Source organism: Ceratosolen solmsi, unplaced genomic scaffold (genome assembly GCF_000503995.2).
Source record: "Ceratosolen solmsi marchali unplaced genomic scaffold, CerSol_1.0 scaffold30, whole genome shotgun sequence".
In the NCBI taxonomy this organism is placed as follows: Eukaryota; Metazoa; Arthropoda; class Insecta; order Hymenoptera; family Agaonidae; genus Ceratosolen; species Ceratosolen solmsi.
Genome location: NW_011948421.1, coordinates 5,386,931 through 5,410,891, shown reverse-complemented (window position 1 = coordinate 5,410,891; position 23,961 = coordinate 5,386,931). Strand labels below are relative to the sequence as shown.

Genomic DNA, 23,961 nt, shown 5'->3' with positions numbered 1-23,961 from the left:
TACTGATACCTTTTAAATTTATCTTCTTTATTATGTCCTCAATATTTTTTTAATTTAAAGTTAAAAAATTTTTTAGTTAAAAAATTAATGATATCTGAGCGAAAATAATATAAATATCGAGTGAATAATAATAAAAAAACGAATAGCAGTAAAAAAATTGATAATATAATAGCTAGAATAAAAGCATTTTTACAACACATTTCATCATGGACTTTATAACTAAATATTTATATGACTTCATAATTTAAGTAATTGTATTTATATTTATTAGGAACTACAATTTTCTTATTCTTCTCAATTTTTTATTGGAATGTTCTTGGAATGTTAAATTCATATTGTATAAGTTTATATTCTTTTATAATAAATATTTTAATATTTTATTACTTAATATAGCCAAATAACTAAAGCCTGTAATATTATAAATTATATGATAATTTATAATATTAAAAAAAAAAGAAAAATGATAATGTTTATAAACGCACTAAGCATCGGATAAAAGATTTCGTAAAATCGGTTTTATTTTCTTTTTTCTATATTAGATTGCCATAAAATAAATTCTAATAGTCGCTTATTCACACATAAAATAAATATATTATGGTTCTTGAAATCAATTTGAAATTTTATAGTATTAAAAATTGGAATTAGTAGAATATTCTCTTTGATACAATTCAAAAGAAATAAGAATTTATGATATAAATGGTTTTAATGATGATTATAATTATGATTTCTTTATTCGTAAATAAATTTTCTCAGTTCATCTTCATGCGATTATGAAATGATGTCTTCTGTTTTAATGAATTAATTATCTTTGATTTTGATAATGCCTCCAAACGGAAGTATGGACACATCTACTAAAAAAGCAATGACACGGAATTTAAGAAATTCACGAGAGCATAAATTATTAGTGGACAAAGAGAAGGAATCAGAAAAAAACGGTATAATTTCAGGAAAGAATATATTTATCACTGGAGGAGCCGCTGGACTAGGCTATGCCTTTTGTAATCACTTTCTGCAATTTGGAGCTAATGTAAGTAAAACAGAATATTTTTAAAAATTCTAATTACTAATATATCTTTTCGCCAAGCAAATAGTTCTTACTTAAAAGTATTTTATTCATTGGATAGTACTTGCTGATTTATTTATTTGCAAGATAATTTTTCGCAGACATCAAACATGTTTTTTTATGGTTAATGGATCGGCTTATTAAAATTTTTAAAACGAAAAATTTATATTCACGCGTGTTAAATCTTTCTAAAAAACAAAAAAAGTTTTGCTAAAAAGTCATAAAGTTCTAAGTTATTATTTACCACATGCGTATTATTATTGAAAATTGACCGATTTTCTCACAATTTCCCAAGCCTATACCCGAAAGGCTAACGTGCTATTCAATACTACAAACGATCATTGCATCAGAAACAATGTAAACTCTAACGAGGCAACACTTGTTGCTTGCTTACAGAAAATTTGCATAATTGACGTAGATGAGGTGGCAGGTGGCCGTATTGTAGTCTCCACTGAGAAATCGCACGGTGCCGGCAAAGTAATCTTTATCCGTGCCGATGTGTCCCGATATTCCGAGATTGTTGGTGAGTTGTGGTTGCAATGTAAGTAATCGCAGTCACCGATCCGCCATTAATTTGCATGTTTTGCTTTACATGTTTAGCTGCATTTGAAGAAGCAATGTCCAGAATGGGCGGGGTGGACATCGTTGTCAATAATGCAGGAATTATTGATGAACGGAGGTGGGAGAGGGAAATCGCTGTTAACATGGTGGGTGCACCTTATCGCTTTTATGCGTCGTATCGTTATAACGCGATTGCGATAATTAAAGCTTTATCGTAACCGTTTCTTTGTGTACTACCAACATGCATAGATTTGTAGATTGTTAAGGCTTACTGATTTTCCATCTGACATTAGAAATATCGGTAACGAACGCGTTTCATTTACAATGCACTAAAACCACTTGTCACCAAGCGACTCCATTTCATTAGCGATCATTGCAATTTGCCAAGTAAATTTATATTTTAACAATGGAACCTGGTCCTGAAGCATTTTTTTTCGGGTCTCGTATTGAAAATATTCGAGTAAGGATTTTTGACGACGCAATGCTATTTTTCATCAGGGTGGCATGATATCAGTGGCGATGTTGACGATAGAGTACATGGGTAAACACAGAGATGGACGCGGTGGCATCCTGATCAATATTGCCGAACACATGGACATCAAGTTTACGGCTCAGTTACCGGTTTACAATGCTACCAAACAAGCTATAATTGGACTCTCTCAGTCGCTCGCGGTATGCCCTTCGAAATTTTCAAAATGGATTTCAATGTGAATGATACTTTATTCTATATGAATTAGAACAGTTTAAATAAATCTAGATAGTCATCAACTATTGAACAAATGTCTGAAGCTTTATGTTGAACATAGAAATGATATTGAGTCGATTGTTGTAATATTTTAGGCGTCTTGCAATACGAAAAGAACAGGAGTTCGTGTAATTACGCTTTGTCCGGGACTTACCGAAACAGCCCTCACAATCGACAGTCCTAATAAGCTACTATCTAGGGTCATGAAGGCTGATTTTGTAAAAAACTTAGAACAACTGACGATACAAACGTAAGTGTTTCCACCTATTACTATATATATATATATATATATATATGATTATTACTGCTATTAAGATTGAAATGCAAAGCATTTTTGCATGATTTGTTCAATTTATAATTTTTGAATTATATATAAGAATTAAAAATGTCCTTTTCTAAAAACTGCGTACAAAATTTACTGCAAATTATGTAATTATTTATATTTATATAGCAATGAAAAATTAAGAAAATATTTTAGTTTAAAAATTAATATAAATAATGTATGAGCTAATATAAAATTATACCATATTTTTATTTTAAATGCTAAAATTACGATAATATTAAGATATGTATATATATCAAAAATATTAAATATATTTTCATTGTATAGTTTATTATAAAATGAAGTACAAAAATAAATATAATAACTTCCGCATTTTAATTTTTAATATAACGTGTACTGTATTATGCATTACAGTTTATACATATTGAACAATGCTTCTAACAACAATATTTAAAAAAATTTAACGAAAATTCAATTTCTACTGTAAATATGCCTGAGTAATTGTTTGTAAATGTTTAAAAAAATAAAGAAAAAAGAAAAGGTTGATTTTTATTTAAAATAGAAATTATTTGAAAATAAATTCCGATCCATTTTAAGTAAAATATTGTATTACTAATCAGTAATGTGAAGTTGTATACAAATTAACGCATCTATACTTCAAATGTAAAAAGTGTCTAATATATAAAAATAATGAAAAATAATATATTACGTATTATAACTTTATCCGAAGAGGAATAATATATTTTTTCCTTATTTCCAAAGCCCATACGTAGTTGCGCAGGGTCTTATGTCAATTCTGCGTACGTGTGAGTCCGGCAGCGTTTGGGTAATAGAAAATGGTCACTCACCTTTTGAAGTTTATTTGCCAAATTTCCGCAGTCTTAGACGTCTCTACAAAAATAATTTCACTATCACGGACGATATGAAGTGTGGAAATAAAAACCAGCCAATCACGGATGCAGTCTGCGATAGTAATCTTACTGATCTTACAAGTTGCGTTTAGACTTGCTGAAAAAATAAATACAATTAATACTATTATTTGCGAGTAAAACATTAAAAAGAAGATTTGAGCTTGAAGCATCAGAGAGTTTAGAAAACATACTTAATTTTCATAGATGCTGAATGCTAATTCTAGTTAAATACAAGATTTGAATAGTTATTTTATTTGATTTACACGCTAAATTTAATTATATTTTTTTATAATTCGGAAAGAATTTCGGATCTGATCTTAAAAAGTTTAAATAACGACAACTATAATTTTATGTATATTCTATATTAGTATCTTTATTTGAAGATATCGTAAGTGATGAATTTAATATTTCATTAGGCTTTTCAATCATCTTTACTTAAGAATTGTACTCTATTCAACCAAAAAATTAAAATTAAATACTATAATTCTTATCTAAATTTTCCAAATAGAATAGTATTAGAATAAAATTATTTTAATATTATGTATTTATCTCGTATTAAACATTTGAAAATTTTTGTCCTTAGTATACGGTATATTGCACATTTCGAAAATAATTGGAAAATAAATTAATCATATTATAAATCAACGTATGTGCTTTAGTTTATAATAGTTCTAATCCAAATTTCGATAAAATATGTACATTTATACTCCAATTTTTTGTTTCATTAAACACCTGTATATTATTTAGTTATTTAAATAATATTTTTAGCATAATATCAAACAGTTTTTTTATTTAATATCGCTATAAAAAATATTTACTATGCAATAATAAATTTATTAGTATATTGACGACTTATTTTGCTTAATATTATTTATTGTAAGAGTAACTTAATTATTGACATAAAAATAAATTTATAAATTAATTTTTTATATATTATAAATATATAAAAATGTTATTTCTTCTAACCAAATTAATACATAAAGGTGTATCTTTTATCAAACTAATATAAATATATATCTAAAATTATATATTGTAAATCGTGGCCATATAATAATTTCTCATATTAAATATCTTATTGTATATGATTAATACATTAGTAAGCAAATATAATTTTGTTTATATATTCAATATTTTATATTTCATATGTTAAAATTTATGGTTTTGTAATAAACTTTCTTGAATAAAAAACTATCATATAGTTAATATTAATAAATAATTAATAAATTAATTGTTATATTATATTATAATTAATAAATTCATAAACCTTAAAAATAATTTAGAGTAAAGACACATAAAAATAGCAGGTAAAAAAGTACCGTTATTTATAAACTTCAGTATTTATTCTCTAGTTAGTAAATATTGATGATATTTGAAATATCAAGAAACATTTTAAAATAAAATAAATTTCAAAAAATTCTGTATCAATTACAAGAAATACAAAAATCATCAAAAACAAAAATCGGAATGAAGTTATTTCTATTCGTCTATTTCATTGGAAATGTTAAACGGCGTAGTTGATTTTATTGATTATGCATTTAAGAAATAAGTATAAAAAACTATATTACAAGATATCGTTGAATGATTAATTATATTTTAGCATGAGTTCGCAAAGTCGTCTCTCTTGCATTCGTGAAATCACGCAATAATATTTCAAAGTAACATTATGATGGTGGAATTTTCTTCTTTTCTCAACTTTAGTGATAAGAATTTTTCAGATAGATAATAAAAAGTAATAGTTATAAAAAATTAAGGAATATTTAGTTAACGAAAACTAGTTTAAAAACTTTGTTAACATAATTTTAAATGATTTATATTTAAGCAAATTTCCTAATAAATATGATTAATTTATAATATAACTATGCAATATAATTATTATTCTTTATTTTTTCATAGATATTCAAACTTAACTCATTATTTATTTCACTACTTTCAATTTTCATATTAAAAATTATTATATAAATTTTATTTAAAATAGTAATTGAAAATATCTAATATTATTGATTAATTAATTATAAATTTCTTCTTTTTAGGAAAGATTTTATAAAAAAATATATGAAAATTTATATTTTCAAATTACGTTATTGTATGAATATTACTGATTAATTTTTTTTAATAATATCAAATTGATCCGTACGTAACACTTTTCATATTATTATATTAAAATGTAATCTTCTCGTTAATAATTCATAATACATCACTTGCTGTAAAAGTATTTGAAAAGTGGTTTTATAATATTTTAACATAGTTTAATATAAATAATTATAATTTTAATAAAACGTTTTGAAATAAGTTCTCCAGGAACAATAAGCTTAAAATAATAAATGAAAAGATAACCGAAATTTTTAAACGTTTTTGTATGAAAATTTTATAATGTACACAATAAAAAATTACAAAAAGTTTAAAAATAAATTTTCTTTTAATTTGATATAATTATAAATAATATAAGATGATTTTTTTATATTATTTGGACGGAATTATTTGCTGAAATGAATGTACACTTGTTAATGTTGATATAATTCATAAAAATAATTATTATTTAATTTGGTAAATAAAAACAAATTTTATTTCGGAATAATGAAATTTAAATATATCAACAGCAATGATATCATTATGTGTATGAGCTTTTTTCATCTAGACGTAATTATATAATACCATGTATAACGTAGTAATATTAGGGTTTAATTGTTTACTTTTGATTTATAAGGTAAAAGTAGGAATAAAATAAATCGATAAATGACTATGCATTTCAAATTATAATATAATTAAAAATGTATGGAATTACAACTATTATTAGTGGCCTAATATAAAAGTAATGTAAAACTTCATAACTAAAAACATGCTTGTTAAACAATATCGAATTACAAATATATGTTACGATTTGAAATAATCTAGCTCTAAATTTATATAAGAGAAATGCTCCCCAAACGACAAAATCAATAAGCATCGATTTCACTATTTCATATACATGTAAAATATCTTAATGTAAATAAGATTCACTTTCCAAAGAAAATTCGTAAAGTCGATTGATATTATTCTCCGGCTATAATAGACTTTGGACGGGAGTGCTGCTGTACTAGACATTAAGTCTGGGTGATGAGATATGATGTTGGAGCTCGGGTCAAAATGTTAACGGAATATAAATAGTACGTATCTGTTGTTAGTCTGCATCGCATCGGGGAATATTTATCGACGAGAACAAAGAAAGAAAAATCACAAGCGCTTTTAGTCCAGTTTTCAACGACAAGTATACTCTTTTCATAAATTTCAATCCTCTGCTAAATAATGCAGATGAAGGACAAGAGGGCCATCATCGTCGGTGCATCCAATGGCTTAGGGATGATCTTTAGCAAGGAGCTATTGCGCAATGGTGTGGCGGTAAAGGATTTATATCCTTATTTTGTGTAGTGGGCTTTATTTTCCTTGCTTTCTTTGATCAGAAAATTTAGCGTTATGTAAATAATTGTTGTGCTAGCTTAAATAAAAAGCATTTTATAGGAAATAGAAATTGCGTTGCGTCCAGGATAAATATATCGTAAAAGGTATAACAATTTCCACAAAAATGAAATAGATTTTCCTATTTTTAAAATAGAGATTCGAATTATCTTACGATGCAATTAAGTTTTTCGTTTATTCTAAAGATCTACTAGAAGATAATCGTTTCCTAAGAACAGATCTGTTACTGAGCGTAGCTCCAAATATAACAATCGAAAATATATAATAAGTAGAAAATTTATTAAATAGCTTTAAAATATTAATTTTATAAATATTTATTCCGATAAAACAATATGTGTTAGAGCTACGTATTCTTTCTCTCATTTGTTTTTAGATTAAATCGAAAAGTTAGATAAGTTAAGAATGAGAATAATTCAAAAGTTCATACTTATCTTGTAAATTTCAAAAAAAATTATCATATTTTAACGATTACGTATTTTACTATTTGCTTTTCATGAAATAAATATATTGTTTTAGTCAATTTAAATGTTAATATACGTTAAATGTATTTCAACGCAACTCTTTTTGAGACAGTAATAATCTAATTTAAATATGGATATATAATTTTTACTAAATATGTTAACTCCCTGTACAGTTATTGAATTTAATAGAATACGTTTTGTCATCGATAATGTATTTGAACTTAATAAATTATTACATTACTTGATATGTTTAATTAATTAAAAATAAAAGAAAAGAACAAGAGAAATGTTACTTAATGCTCAATAAGAAAATAAAAATTACATATATAAACTTAATATACATAAAGTATATTCATAAACTTGCCTAAATAATTAAAATTATAAGATAACTTTTTAAAACACAAATCGTAACAATTTTCAAATTAAAAGTTCTAATAATTTAAATAACGTAGTTAAAAAAACTTCGTTATACACATATTCGTTATAAATACGTTTATACGTTTCCTTTAAAATACTAAATTTAATTCAAATTTAATTCAAATTTAATTCAAATTTAAATTAAATTCGATTTTTAGCGGGTTATAATATTCGACTTGAATGAAGCAGTTGGCAAATTGCAAGCAAATAAACTTAATGAAGAATTCGGCCGTGATCGAATGATTTTTATCAAATGCGATATAACAAAAAGTTCCGAATTTGATGGTTTGTTACATCGAAAATAAAATATGATATTTTTAATGAATAACGAAAGCTTTTATATAAATATTTTTTTCAGTGATATTTAAAGAAGCTATAAATATTCTTGGCGGGCTAGATATTATTATCAATAATTCAGGTACGATAAATGAAGTAAATTTTCATCGAGCAATAGACAATAATGTTGTAAGTTAAACAACTTTTATTTATATTTTACATATTATTATACCTATTTTTTTATTCATAATTACTCGCCTGTTAAATTTATAACAAAACATATTGTACAAATATGCAATTTATCAAGTACAATTTTCGTATCTTCAGACTGCTGTATTCCGATCAAACATGATGAGTGTACAGCAGATGGGTAAGGATTTTGGTGGCAAAGGCGGCGTCATTGTAAATGTCGCGTCAGTTCTCGGTCTCGAAGCCTTTCCCCAACTTCCCATTTACTCGGCTACTAATCACGCAGTTATCGCATTTAGCCGATCTTACTCGGTATAAGAGAATTAAATTTATTTCACCCGCCTTGTGTAATATAATATGTAAACGAGGTTGTTTTTACTTATTCGTTAGAAATTTTAAATTTCGTAAATGCATTATAAGAAATTAAACTTAATATTCTAATAATGCAAGCTGAAATAGTATTGAAGTTAATCTTTTAATTTAGAATTTATATTGTTATTTATGCATTTATTAAAAATTAATTAAAGTATAAAAAATATTTTTATTTAGTAAATTCTCTAAATTGGAATATTCTGTATTACAATGTTAAAACAATTGGTAGAAATCAATTTATTATTTTCACTTACATAACAATATATAATAAATTTAGTAGTAGAAAACAAGATAATAGAGCTATAAAACTGTAATGAAAATAAATATTTATTATAATCTTTATCAAACAGCAGGAGTTTTATTGTAATTTAAAAAATAATCTGTTATTAGCCATTTAAAAAAGATAATTTTTTAAATTTGAAATTGCTTATTGTTAGCTACCTTATCATTATCAGAGGACGGGAGTAAGAATAATCGTCCTTTGTCAAGGCTTGACCGAATCTTCTATGCTGGAAAATTTGAAGAAAAACGAATTTATTCCCAGGCCAGACGATCTTTCAGAAATTATAAAAGATATTCATCCGCAAAGGTTTTTATATTTAGTTACTTTTTATATATAGTTTTATATATAATACTCAATGATTTTTATAATGCAGTATATAACATCGGATATCGCATAATTTTATTACAATAACAACAAAAAATTAAAAGAATCTAATAAAATATTTCGAAAATACCTAAACTTTAATTAATAATAATACAATACTAATATGATATAATTTATATATATATATATATATATATATATATATAAATACAAATTCCTTTTTTTTTTTTTAATGAAAACACATTTCTAGATATTATTCATACCAAAAGAGGTAATCATCTGTTATGTATAGAAATTATTTGTTTATTATAAATATAGCGACAACATAAGATATTGAGACGAAATTTTCTTAACTGTAGTTCATTTATTTATAACCAACAGTAATAGGTAAATTAATATAAATTAAGCTATGAAAGAATACGTATATAATTATTTTAATTTATATTCCGATAAGACTGGTATCTAGGATAAATGAATAATTTATAAATATTTTTAATCTCAGAAAATATTAATTAGGATACATGATTTTTTTAATTCTCAATATCTTAAGCATATTTCTATTTTAAGTTACTTTACGAGTCTATTGAATTGAAAAATGGATTCGTGATAGCTTTTAATTATTGTCACTTGTAAATCTCCTGCACATAAACTTCAATATCGATTCTTTTTCAAGTTTTTGTTAAAAACTATTGATGCCAAATGAAAAATTAAATTTTTATTTTATCTGCATATTAAAATATGCAGAATATATTAGGTTTTATCTTTACATTCTTATATTTTTCACTTTCAATTTACGTCCATGATTGATCGATGGTAATTTATATATTTTTTATCTACTTAATAATAATTCAATACATTTAATTTTATTATTTTAAACTATCATATGGCTATTATTAAAAAGCATAAAAATGATAAATGTATATTCGTACCATATATTATCAAAATCCAACGAAATATTTAAAAAATGGAGAAGGACCGATTTAAATTAAATTATAACTTTTGTGAAGCTTGTATCTGAAAAGTAAATAATATTTGAGTATAGAAATTGTATTGTGTATAATCAAAGAGCAGTATAGATTATTGCTAATATAGGTTGCATTGATAAGGAAGAATAAAAAAATAAGTTTAGAGAAAAAGAAATCCAATGAATGATAAAGAATTGTTATAATTATACGAAGCACAATTTTACACGGTAATATCATATAAATTTATTATAGCTTGGATTACATACATGTAAACTAATTTAAAAAATAATTTTTTTTTCTATACATATATTTAAGCATTAAAAATAATATTATAAGCTTTTGTTGGGTCACTCTAGTAAGCCTAATATTTAATAATATAGTTCATATTATTTTTTACCTATAATCTGTTAACATATATCTATTAACTAATAATAATTTTAATTTATGATTATTATTTTATTGTCTATTTAATTAAATATTTCTTTAATCAACGATACATTGTATTTTATTCATACTTTTAAAAAGATTTTTAAATATTTGTTTATTGTTTCATTCAGTCAAATACAAAATTTACTATTAAAATATTTAAATAAAAAATTGTTTCTATTTTTCAGGGCAGAAAGTGCTGCACATGCACTAGTATACGTAATAAGATGTGCACAAAATGGAAGTATATGGATTACGGAGGATGGAAAACCTGTTTATGAAATTCAAATGTACAATACATTACCAACGAAATAAATTTTCGAAACAGCATCGAAGTAAAAGTTTAAGGAATCCTCTTAATAACTTTAGTCATATAAATGTTTCGAATAAAGAATTCAAGTAAAAATAAATTTGATACAAGTATATTCTCACTAATGTAAATATTATTATTTCGTTTCAATCATGTAAAAATTTCAAAAATTTTTCAAATCGAATTCAGTTTTAATTAATAAATTATAAATAATATAATTTTAATGTTAATTACATATTCGATATCTGTTTTAATACTTAGTTTAAATACGATAGGCACTATTAGTAATCAATAGAGTAAAAACAGATTTATTCTTGACAATTACTAGACGAGCAAGTGGCTCACTTCAAGGTCTACCGAGACTTTACTTCAACTTAATTAATCATAGAATTGTCACTCTTTGTAGTGTTTCATTAGTTTCCGCGTAGTTCTCGAAAATACTGTGAAATTAGATTTTTTTGAGCGGCCAATTTAAAGTAAACATTTTTACTTTTTTTTTAACTGATAATTTAATCGTAAATTTGTTGGATATACTCATTTTGGTAATTATGACTAACGAAGAAAACGTAAAAACAAATACAAAGTCATATTCTATCAGCGAATCGAGAAATTTTAACTAAATTTTATTCTTTTCTCTTTTAAAATGCAAGAGCTCATATTAAATATTCAAATTTTTAAAATATAATCTACCTTGTATAATATACAAGATTTTTAGAAATTTTAAGATCTTTTACAATTAGCTAAAAATAATTCAAAAATTTCAGATTTATAATTTTTATACTTACTGATTATTAGATTTGCTCGATGATAAATGTCTTAATCAAATTTTTTATTATAAAATTTTTTTATATAAGAAGCTCGTTAAAGTTTTTAAATTAAAACACTTTACAAAATAAGTTGTATTTCTATATGCCATTAAATATATTTGTTTGCATTACATAAATATTTGTATATGCTCTATATTCTTATGTATAATTATTATATTTTCAGATACAAAAATATAGTTTTCATTAAGATTTGAAATTTTTTAAGTTATATAGAGCAATATACTTATTAATAATGAATTTCAGTTACTTTATACAATTATTCATTCAATATTTAAATATCAGTCATCGCACAGACTTAAAAAGAGTGATGTACGACAATGATTTTTTTTATATCTGAAAAATTATGTAAATAAGAAAATTTGATAAAATTATATATAATATAGTATATAATTAAGTAACAAATATGTGGATATCAAAATACATGCAAACGTAAAATTTTCAAAATTTATAATGATTGTTACCAGTTTTAGACAGGGACTGTAACTGTGCAATATAAAACTTCTAAATTCCTGAGTCTTCGGTGAGGTATAAAACTAATCGCAATAAAAACTGAAATTTGAGTATAATTATAAGTAATTAATAAGTATTATTTTTTATTCATATAATTTTTCTTTATAAATATTATTTTATCAAAAACGATTAAAAATAACTTTTCAGACTTAAAATTTTATTAAAATTATACATAGTGTAAGTTATTAATAATTTCTATTTGTAATTTTAGTATAATTATTTTGTTACAAATAACTGCAAATTATTAAATTAATTAAACTAATTTTATTTAATTAATTAACAAATTTTAAAAATATTCTCATTATTTTTACTTCAATAAATATTACTATAATATATTTATTTAAAATTGCATGTACTTTAAATATTTTATATAATTCGTATATAATATATATTTATATATATATATATATATATATTTTTGTTAAATAAAAAATAAATATGTAGTTTCAAACTACTGACGATGAATCTTTGATCTGCGTTCATAAAGTAAAATAATGAAACGTATATTTGTTCGGTATTCGAGCATTTTCCAAGACCTTTGGCTCTCGGAAATTTATAAGCCTTTTAGTTCTCCAATTTTGTAAACATTATGTATCTCGGAATTTTCGAAACCTTCTGGAGATTTTCTTTCCCGGAATTCTCGAAACTTCTAAAGCTTTATTCTCTAACATCCTACAATGTTTATCTAACCTCCGCATAGTAACACCTATCCATTATTGCCACCTAACTAAGCTGCCGCGTGGATATTTAAAGCAAGCACGCGTCGAGACACGCGCTATTTAGCCATGAACTAGTCACTCAGGAGCTATTAATTTAATCACGCTCCCTCAGTTAAGCTATTGCACAAGGAACACACGTTCAATTCTCCAGTGCGCATCAGTTAACAAGCAGTCAAGGAATCAACATGACTCCATTACAAGAAAATGTACGAGTACAAGAAGCCTGGCGTCGTAGTACTTCTTATCATAAAGGAATAACAGTAGTCTCTACTGAGGGTAACCGCTGCAACTTATACTTCCTTCATGAGATGGTCGACGCTCCCTCATAATATTTGCAACATTAGCAAAGGCCTCAATTACATAAATAAGCCGTACTCGTTTTCAAGGAGTGTGCATAATCCATTGCTGATCCTTAAAAGATCACCATCGTCCCCATCAACAAGGAAGAACTATATCGATGTGATTGAACATAGTTCATACTATCCTATGAGAAGTGAATTCAACTCAGGCTGCAAACACTGTATATCTCTACAGCCCTTCCACTTAAGTCCTTACCTAAGCACTCGCTGAGGTAGGCGACAAATTAAATTGAACTATCGAACATGGTAGTTCGAGCCAGAAAATCATATACTTTCAGACATATATCCAATAATTAGGAAGCAAATTCTAATTACTTGTATTCAGTTATCTTTTTTAATATTTAACGTAGTCAACGGAAGGTGCTTAACAACATAAAAAGAATATAAATGTGCTTGCTAAAATATATAAATATAAGTAAATTAATTTCTTTAATTTCATTAGGATCATAATAATAGCAGTCGAATAACATTTGTACATAATTTTAGAAAACTTAAAATTATTAATTAAAATTAAAATTATTAATAAAATGTTTCAATTATTTATTACGTTTGGATTGTATTTTAGCAACTTCAATTGAAACAATAATAAATATATTGTTATAACAAATTAAAAGCTTTTTTAAACTAATAAACTTTCTCTCATGATACAAATATTTAATAATTGCCTTTCAATTATTTTCTGATAATTATTGTCGTACATAATATTCTATTTTAGAAGCATTATAGTAAACTGTATAACTTCTTCGTCTAAAGATATTTCACATGTTCATTTAGACTCTTCCATCTTTTCTTTTTTCATTCATAGTAAATTTATTATTTAAAGCTAATTTAGCAGCTTTTAATATATGTTCTCTGGAAAATGAACACAACTTCAACTGTTTAAACTAGCGTAGTTTTGTAACACAAGAATCAAAAACAAAAATATTTAATAAGAAAATTTAATTTCCAATTTTACGATTACAAGTTTGAATTAAAATTGAAATAATAAGAATATTTCACTGAAATTTTAATAGATCTCACAGCGTACTTAAATATTAGCTTACGATTTTTTAAATTAATTTGATGATGAATTTAATAACGTATTGTTTAGTAATTTTATAGATAGCGCAATTAACTTTAGAATTTAGAATTAACTTTAGAATGTTATAAAAAATAATAAATAAATTTCTAGAATTGATATGAAAAATCTTGTAAAAACTGAAATGAATACACTGCCTGGTAATCTTCAATGTATTATTATTTGTATTTTTTAATGTAATGTACTACTGAAATCGAAATTTTGAAATTACATTAGTTTAAAGAAATTAATAATATAAAGAATATACTGTTTTATATATCTAAAGTTTTCCAATAAACAATGAGCATCCTTGTTTTTTTTTCAACAAACAATTAAAGCAAATATTTTTAAGACTGTGTTGACTGTTAATTAATTTCATAAAATTACCCTCTCATGTTTTCCAATACATAAATTAATTATTTATTTGAGTAACACAAAATTTTTATAGTTCTTATTTAAATTTTTAATCCTATCAGAGTATTTTTTCAATGAAACGGTTTTTTTGTATTTGAAAAATTAAATTTTATGTAAATCTTTAAATTCAATTATTTTCATTTAACTGTACAGTTATTTATCATATTTTTTTTATTTTTACTTCTATTTGAATTCTTATATTATTTAATACTTCATTTTATAATACATTTCTTAGTTCTTTTGAAATCTGTGTTGTCTTCTTTTTAAATGATGTATCTTAAAGATTTACCTTTACAATCAATTGAGTCTAATAAAATTGAAGGTATTCAAACAACAAGATATTGTTATTCTTTCTTCTTTCTTTTTTATTTTCTATTTCACTGATTTCATACGTTTATTTTATGTGTTTGATATGAATTTTTTAAATTTATTTAAAAATAATACTGATTGAAGAAAGTTATAGTAAGCATATCAAGGAAATTGTTGAATAAGATTTTTCAAAGTTATATTATTATTTTGATGATATGCCACAGATTAAGCAAACTGGTAATAAAGTTATACTTATGCTATTGTTATTTAAGTATTACAATAAAATGTTTTTAAAATAAATTCTTCAAATTAAATTAAAGTATTTTATTCTACGCACTTTTAACAAAGAATAGAAGAATTTAAGTAAATAATATAAAAATTATGAATTTCTTTAAGATCATCATTTTACATTGCTTCGTTTATGACTATTATTAAGTCATAAATATTTGTGAAGCTTTACTTAAAAGTATTTAAAGAAAGCATGTGAGTAATACTGAATTGACTAGAATAATTTATAATTCTAAATAATAGCTCTCAGATTTGAATATGTGAAGTGATTTGAATAAATATAATTTTTTTTTAAATTATCCGACTATAGAGAACAAAGCCCTCGAATGCTGAACGCACTGAATATACATGGAGTCAAGGCCTACGACCACTTGAACAGATATGGTTATCACGAAACAAACGCGGAGGGTCAACCCAAAATAGTACCTTTTTTCATTGATGAAATATCCAGCATAACAGCTAAAGATTAACTGTCTCGACTCATTTACCGGTGCGACAACATTGAGTAAAATTTGTAAAAACGACAAGCTCAAATAATCATTATTGAATTTAGTGATATTTGAACAACAATAATTTTATAAAAGCAAAAGTTTTTAAGTAACAATATTTAAACAATATTATAGTGTTAAATAATTATTCAATGTATATATATATATATATAAGTTAATAAATAAATAGATAAATAGTAATGTTATATTTAAAATAGTAATATTTTGTATTCTTCCAGTCGATACATTTATATATTTTAAACTATTAATGTATTGTATATCTTTGTGTTATGAATTCACTTACGCATTTTAAGAACTAATTTTATTTTCTCTGTTTCGAAAATTCTGACATAATAAAAAGTTCATTATAATATATTCAATCACAAACGCTTCTTTTGATTACTAATATGTTAATTTAATTCGACACTACATTTATTTTTTATTTATGTTTCATAATATATTTTCTGATTAACTGTGCATACGTATATGTGTAAACTCAATAAATTTTATATTTTGTCATTTTTGAGTTGAATGTATTAAATTAATTTCTTTTCTAATGCAATATTTATCTGACATTATTTCATTAGAAGCACTTAGATTTATTATAATAACATTTTATTTTCCTTTACATCGTTTATCTAGTTATCGTTGTATTTAATTTCCCTCCTTTTATATCGACATGAATTCATTTTTTCCTTTTACATATTATTTATTATAAGTTTGTTATGGCAACATTTTAAAATATAATATACGTTTATAAATACGCAAAAAACTTACTGAAATAAATTAATATTTTTTATAGCTCGTCATAAATAATGTTTCAAAAGCTATTTCCAACTTAAATAAATCAAGGTGATCTTAAAATTCGAAGAAAAATTATATTGATATAAATATGCAGTAAACTTTCGTCATTTTGACCCTTATATATTAATTAAAATCTTATATTAATACATATTGAAGCACAAAACAAAACAACAGTCATAAAACTTCAATAAATCAGAGTCAATAATTGAAAATTGTCTTGCAATAATCTTCTGTAATTTTATTTTAACTGATCTTAATAATTTAATTTATAATTTATTCTTATTTACAGCTCTAAAAGTCATAAAAATGATCAATATAGAATTTTTTTTATTAAGATTTTGTATTTTAATAAATAAAAAATAATCGTATTAATTATATAAAATAATCGTAGAAACTATAATTCATTTATATGAGTAAATAAGATTAATTTTTTAACAGTTTCTTTGAATATAGTATACCATTTTCTATTTTTTATTACAATTGGCTAAGATTTATATATATTTTTAATTTAATATATTTTTTATTATTAATATTTTGTAAATTTATTTAATAGTATATTACAAACTGCTTTTACTACTTTTATAAGCAATTGATCAATATAATTAATACTGATAAAAACAAATAAGTTGTACATAAAGACGAAATTAAATGAAAATTACTAAATGTAATATATAATAAAATTTTCATTAAGTAGCAATAAAAAAAATGTACTATTATAATACAATAATGAATAATAATGTTTCATTTTCGCTATTAAACTTATAATTTTAATTAAATGCTAAAAATAGTTACCGATCAATATATTAAAATAAATATTTTACTACTTGCGTAACCAAGAATGAGTATTTGACTAAATTCTGCATATTTTTGTAAGAATTCAACATCTTTTTGATTAGACAATGACGTCCAATGATTAGAAATTCTTTCATAAATAAGCATATCTATAAATATGTTTAAAGTGATTAACTTGAAAATTACAATAAATTCAAATTTAATATATAGAGATTATTAAAATATTTATAAAAGAGTAATAAATTAAAGAATATTAAAGAGTATTAAATTTAATCAAATTTTTAATAATATTTAAAGCATAACTTCTTATTGATTTTAGTTTTTACAATATTTCAACTATGCTGTATAAAATATAGCTTAAAAAATTATATTATAAAATAGTAGCAATTATACATTTAAAATTTTGAAAATGTAATTAATATTTCGACCAATTACATCGTGTTAACATTATGCTTATTGATAAGAAAAATTGAGATGATCTATTATATTGTTTTAATCTTAATATTTAAAATTTATATGTATTCCTTAGATTTATTAATAATACAATTAACGTTTTTAACTATATATGAGTATAAATACACTGCCAATGCTAAAGCTTCGATAACAATAATCATACATAATTTTCTAAGCAACTTTAATAAGCTACAAGAATTATTTGTCAATTCACATTTATTATAAATTTTAAAATTAGTTCACTTTTGGTATACACAATGAAAGTATAAATATATTATAAAAAGTCGCTTGATTTTATTTTTCCAGACACTGCTTTTCGGTCATATGCTCAAATGCTTAAAGTAAAAATTATTTATTTCGTAATAACGTTTATTAAAGCATTCTATATCTTTTTGTAAACTATATATACTTTTTATTCATAAAAATTGATTTTTGTTTATCTCAATGATAAATGATGGTTAACGGAACAATCATAATCTTGATAAATTGAGGAAATATTTTCAAGATAAATAATCGATTTTCTGCGAACAGTGTAGCAGAATATTCTTAGTACCTAAAGGTTTGTTTATAATTCAGGAACATGTAGACGTAATATTTCAAATTATTTATGAACTACAATCTTCTATTGTTTATACAGTATTGATAGTATCATTTATTTTTTAAATATATTTTTCTATTAGAATGTTTATAGAAGTAAATATTAAGAGCAATTTTTTGTATTAGCAGTAACAACTTCGACTTCCATACTATTATTAGTGCTTTATGAATAATAAATATTTGATTTTTATTACTTGAAATTCATATCAAGAAAATAAAAAAATCATATAAAAACTAAGTGTTTGAATAAGGATTTTTTTTTAAATTATGTATGAAATTATGTAGCTGAATTAAATGAGTTTGAAACATAACAATTCTTTTATTTTATAAAAGATATGGAATGTTACAGTGACAGTTAAATCTGCAACTAAAAATATTTACACATTTATGGATGCTTATTTTAATAATTATAATTTATAGAACTTCTTTTATTTATGTAATTATTTAATAATACTTTTTATAAATAAAATATAAGTGAATTTTAATATTTTATTAAAATGATATAGTAATAAAAACAATATCTATAAAAATACAAGTATATGCAATAATTTGTACTTTTTTAATATAAAATTTCTTAATATTATTTTCATTTATATATTTTATAGATCAGGGTTAAAAACGCAGGTACAGATAAAATAATAAACAAAAAAGTAAGTACAGATTCGATGCAATCGATCGTTTGTGATAAACTTTTTTCATATTTATGTTACAAGGTTAGACTACATTCAAAAAGAATTCTTATGCAAATGAAATGTCCGATTTGAGAATGTTTGAAATATTAGACTATATCATTGCAACGTAATGTTCAGTTTACGATAATTATTTAACCACCCTTATTGAAAAAGAATAGGACAGAAAATTTAGTATATATTAGAAAATATAAATATACTTAGTTATTGCACGAATCGTGGGTATATATCTATTATAAGAAAATTCAAAAGAGAGTACCGGAATCTATCAACTTTTGAACACCGATTTGAATAATTTTTCAAGGTTAGTAAATTATTTAATTGTATAAAAAATTGAACATAATGTACGTATACAATTATAAAGTATGAAATTTAATATGAAATTGAATATTATAAGATTTCATATTTACTATTTGGAAACAGAATATTTCAATGTATGCAAAGTTTCACATTCAAAGTTTTTAATTAAGCTCTCATATAATTTTAAAATTTAATATAATATTAATTTTGTATGCAGTAGCACCATATATTTAATCTTATTATTGTAAAATATGTAACTATAGTCCTGAAAAATTAGCAACACAATGTACAGAATAAATAGCTTAATATTCATTCAGTTGAAGCTTCTTGAAATCAGTCAAGAAGTATTATTATTTATTAATTTATATTAAACTATTAATCCAATGTTTAAAAATAAGTCTTTTTTATTTAATCGTAGTCTATTCAAACCTTATGGTGATTAGACATTGTAGCGAAGATTTAACTGTATAATAGTTATCAATCAATTTTTACAGATTACATGAAATACAAAATCTCAATTATGTATAATAGATAAATAGTCTATTCAGTAATTTAATTTGTTAATTAAAGTTAATTTTTTAAAACAATAGTAAGGAGTGCAATAAATTAAAACAATTTTGAAATATTATAGTTATTTAAATTTTGTGATATTAAATTAAATTTCAAGAAATTTCATGATTTAATCGTTTTGATTTTTTTCCCGTTACTCCATATTTATAATCCAATTTTGTTATATTTGATATGTGTTGTTAATATTGTATGCTATTAAATGTAAATATACAAATTAAAATATTTTACGTGTAAATAAATACATATTAATTAATTTTCAGCATCTCGATATAAGTATAAAATGAATAGAAATATAAAAATACGATTTTCATGACTAGGTGCGTTTTTCAATTAAGTCACTAATTTTTCTATTAATCCGAGATTCTTTTGAGATCGTAGAGCAATTAGGGTTTTAAATTATAACATATAAACTATTTAAAAAAAAATTCTTTTTCTGTCCCTCCCTGTTTCATTCACATTGCATATGTAAGCATGTTTAATTACATTAAAAAATTAAAGCAATTAAGTTAACTGTACTTGACCTATTTTGGTTTTTAATTTGAAATTTGCTCAGTTAAAAAACCAGAATATATTTTATTGTTAATTTAGTTAAATAATAAAACAATCTAAAGTTGATTAATTTCAAATAATTCAAATGCGTTTTAGCAATCATCTAGCATCTTATTTATAAACTTGCTTTCAATGGTACCATTATGTACAACTGATAAAATCTTAAATCGTCTTTACAAAATTAATGAGAACAAAAACTGTGTACAGATTAAATGAACAAAAACAGTATTTCAAAGTTTACGAAAGTAACCTAGTGTTCATCGTTCCAAATAAACAAGCGATAACGAAGAAGGGAAAGAAAAGTGGAAAATAAATATAAATTTCACATCCTCTCGATTTTTTATGCATGCAAAACTAGAGTGCAAAATTGACAGTTGAACATCTCAGAAGATTTTGAGTACAATGGAGTACGTTTGTATCCGGCTCCTATAAGTACAAATTATAGTGTTGAATACAATGATATGACGTTAAAAAAACATTCGATTTATTGGTGTTGACTGTTTCATTCGCAGTGGTGTCGAGAACAATAAAGAAGTTGTGAAAAACCATGAAAGTGGCGGCGTTTGACGATTGTCAAATAAATGTAATTGTTTATCCAGAGAAATCAGATTCTTAGAACGCGCAGTAAATTTGCCTAACGTAATTATTTTTTACTTTTATTTGACAATTTATGGCAAGGCGTTAAATGATTAAGACCATTCAGGGATTTATTCTCTACGGATAAAACTGAGCCAAAGAGGGATAAAGAAATTGATAGGACAAAGAAAAAGAAATGGATTAATGAATCCACGGATCCTCGCATATCTGACTACCTAATAGTTTCTTTCAATGCGTACATAAAGTTATATCGGGACAATTATTTGAGGTTAAGTTTGTATTTGACTATCAAAACTATTTGGTACGACATCCGTGTTCGATATTTTACAGCCGAAGATAAATCTACTTGTAATCGAATGTCAGGTTTGACAAGTAGTTCTAAAATAAAATTCAATCTTTCATTTTATGTAAGAATTAACTTTGTTTATATTTATGTAAGTTGTAGCTTTCTATATTAGCTAAGGGATAACAAAAGTATTTATATTAAAATACATATTAAGGATTAGGCATTACTTTCATTATAATTAAAAATGTAATTGTTTCATTATTAAATTTTCACATCATGCTATTATTCTTAATTATCTAGGATTGTTTGATATTATAAATATATGTAATGAAATAAAATGCGAATTATAGAATTATAGAAACAATTCTAATATTCAATACATTAAGATCAAGGTGCACATTATATATATATTTTTCAACTACATATAATCATTGTAAATAAATAATTTTGTTAATCTTATTAAAAACTTAATGTGAAGAAAGAATATATATATTGAATTATCTTGTCATTAAATTCAAAAACATAGATTTGCTTCATTTTTAAATGCATTTGTAAATCACACATATAATTGAATTATTTTTCATAATTTAATAAAAGTCAGAACATTTTTAGATTTTTTGAATGTTTTATTAATTAATATGAACTTCCAAAAATTTCTAAAACTATAGATTTATTTAAAATAAAATAAAGTGATTTTAAATCATATGTATATATAAATCATACAAATTATTATAATTTTCGTTTTTAATTAAACGAAATATTTATAATTTTTACATTTATATATCTTTAAAAAATTATTATTTAAATATTAATACATTAATCATTTAAAAATCAATACGTTCGTAGGTAAAGAATAAACATATTCATAAAAATTTTAGGACTAAGGAGATTGAGTAATAGGTAAAACAAAATAGTATCAACCCAAAATTTAGAGTCGTTTGTACTAAGTTTATTTCACAAATAAAAATTATTCAATACAAATTAATTGTAAACAGTATATCTTATATTACACAAATGTATTACAAGATAATGTCCATCTTTTATAGCCATCATCCTAAAAAACTCCTCCCTCCCATTGCTTTTTATGATTTTTACGCAGATCTTTCTACATAATAATTTCTCGTACACTCACGCGCTTTCGTTCATCTCATACTTTGTCTTTATTTTCTCTCGTTTGTATCATCCAATCACACGATATAACTCGACTTCTTACAAAATGTTACTTTTTTTATTTTACGCTTTAATTTGTAGTTCTTTAGATAATTAATTTTTATTAAGATTATTGTTGCCCATTGAACGACCTAATTTAGTGAACAGTACAAAAATAAGTATGTTAATGCAGGCGTCTATTTTCTAATGAATGAAACAAAAAATCGTAAGTGGATGTGCAACTGAGTGTTTTCGAGATTTTTTTTACTAAAAATAACAATAATAATAATAATAATATTTAATAATAATAATAATAAGAATAATAGTAATAGTAATAAAAAATTGAAGAGTAATACATAAAACAAAAGTCACGAACTAAAATTATTTTGTCGCTTAGTTATTTTACGGAAAAAATGCCCTTACGTTCGCCCTGAGTTTACATAATAAGTCATTTATAAATGGATTGTTTCCGAAGTATTTGTTTCGAGGAGGGAGGCATACGACATATATGTATAAATATATGACAATTATTTTGGGTGGGAAGTGGGGGGCTTATTTATTCATACTTTTTAGAACATGTTAACTATAGTCGCTGCTTAATTCTGGCGTTTTTTTTAGTTTCTTTTTATAATTATTACATATATAAAAAGGGTACCCTCGCCGGTTTAAAGAAATGAATTTCTTTCTTTTTTGATTGCGAGAAACAAAAATGAAAAAAGAATAATTGATATAAATGCTATATTAAAACGACGCGTTTCAAGATGTATACACGTTGAAATATATATTTTTTCATTTTCATCTATATTTATTAGATGTTTTGTCGATTTATTTTGAATTAGTGTGATAGCTTACACGGAGAATTTGTATTTTCTTATTTAATTTATTACACATTTTATCTTTCCATAAAATTGATAATAGATTAATTTCTTGTGTATTATTCTTTTTTTATCAGCGCCTCTTACTATACTAATAATGTTTAATATAACCCTACAAATAGAAGGTCTTTATTTCTGGTGTAATTGCTTCAAGGATTTCCATACGTTCCTGCTTCACTGTCACTGACACTATATCATTTATTTTTAAACATCTAATGTTGTTTTGATGATTTTGAGATGAAACTAATAATTTCACATTTATACTGTGAATTAATAATAATAAAAAAACA

The 23,961-nt window shown here is 23.6% G+C and overlaps 2 protein-coding genes across 2 annotated transcripts; both read left to right on the top strand.

Moving 5' to 3' along the window:
- Positions 1 to 747: 747 nt before the first annotated feature.
- LOC105361420 (15-hydroxyprostaglandin dehydrogenase [NAD(+)]) lies at positions 748 to 3,662 on the top strand. Its single transcript, XM_011498595.1, has 6 exons — positions 748 to 1,027; positions 1,460 to 1,586; positions 1,664 to 1,770; positions 2,123 to 2,296; positions 2,465 to 2,619; positions 3,415 to 3,662. The coding sequence occupies exons 1-6, from the start codon at positions 821 to 823 to the stop codon at positions 3,653 to 3,655; spliced, it is 1,011 nt and encodes a 336-aa protein (XP_011496897.1). The 5' UTR covers positions 748 to 820; the 3' UTR covers positions 3,656 to 3,662.
- Positions 3,663 to 6,664: 3,002 nt separating this feature from the next.
- LOC105361419 (15-hydroxyprostaglandin dehydrogenase [NAD(+)]-like) lies at positions 6,665 to 11,155 on the top strand. The gene is made up of 6 exons (XM_011498594.1): positions 6,665 to 6,938; positions 8,053 to 8,179; positions 8,253 to 8,359; positions 8,498 to 8,671; positions 9,169 to 9,320; positions 10,918 to 11,155. The coding sequence occupies exons 1-6, from the start codon at positions 6,846 to 6,848 to the stop codon at positions 11,042 to 11,044; spliced, it is 780 nt and encodes a 259-aa protein (XP_011496896.1). The 5' UTR covers positions 6,665 to 6,845; the 3' UTR covers positions 11,045 to 11,155.
- Positions 11,156 to 23,961: the final 12,806 nt, after the last annotated feature.

What these genes read in the sequence shown, in the direction of transcription:
- LOC105361420 (XM_011498595.1), top strand. Translation starts at nt 821, where the DNA reads ATGCCTCCAAACGGAAGTATGGACACATCTACTAAAAAAGCAATGACA. An exon ending in GGGAAATCGCTGTTAACATG is followed by an intron (nt 1,771 to 2,122) that starts GTGGGTGCACCT and finishes ATTTTTCATCAG; the next exon opens with GGTGGCATGATATCAGTGGC. An exon ending in GAACAACTGACGATACAAAC is followed by an intron (nt 2,620 to 3,414) that starts GTAAGTGTTTCC and finishes TTATTTCCAAAG; the next exon opens with CCCATACGTAGTTGCGCAGG.
- LOC105361419 (XM_011498594.1), top strand. Translation starts at nt 6,846, where the DNA reads ATGCAGATGAAGGACAAGAGGGCCATCATCGTCGGTGCATCCAATGGC. An exon ending in TATTGCGCAATGGTGTGGCG is followed by an intron (nt 6,939 to 8,052) that starts GTAAAGGATTTA and finishes TTCGATTTTTAG; the next exon opens with CGGGTTATAATATTCGACTT. An exon ending in AAAAAGTTCCGAATTTGATG is followed by an intron (nt 8,180 to 8,252) that starts GTTTGTTACATC and finishes TATTTTTTTCAG; the next exon opens with TGATATTTAAAGAAGCTATA.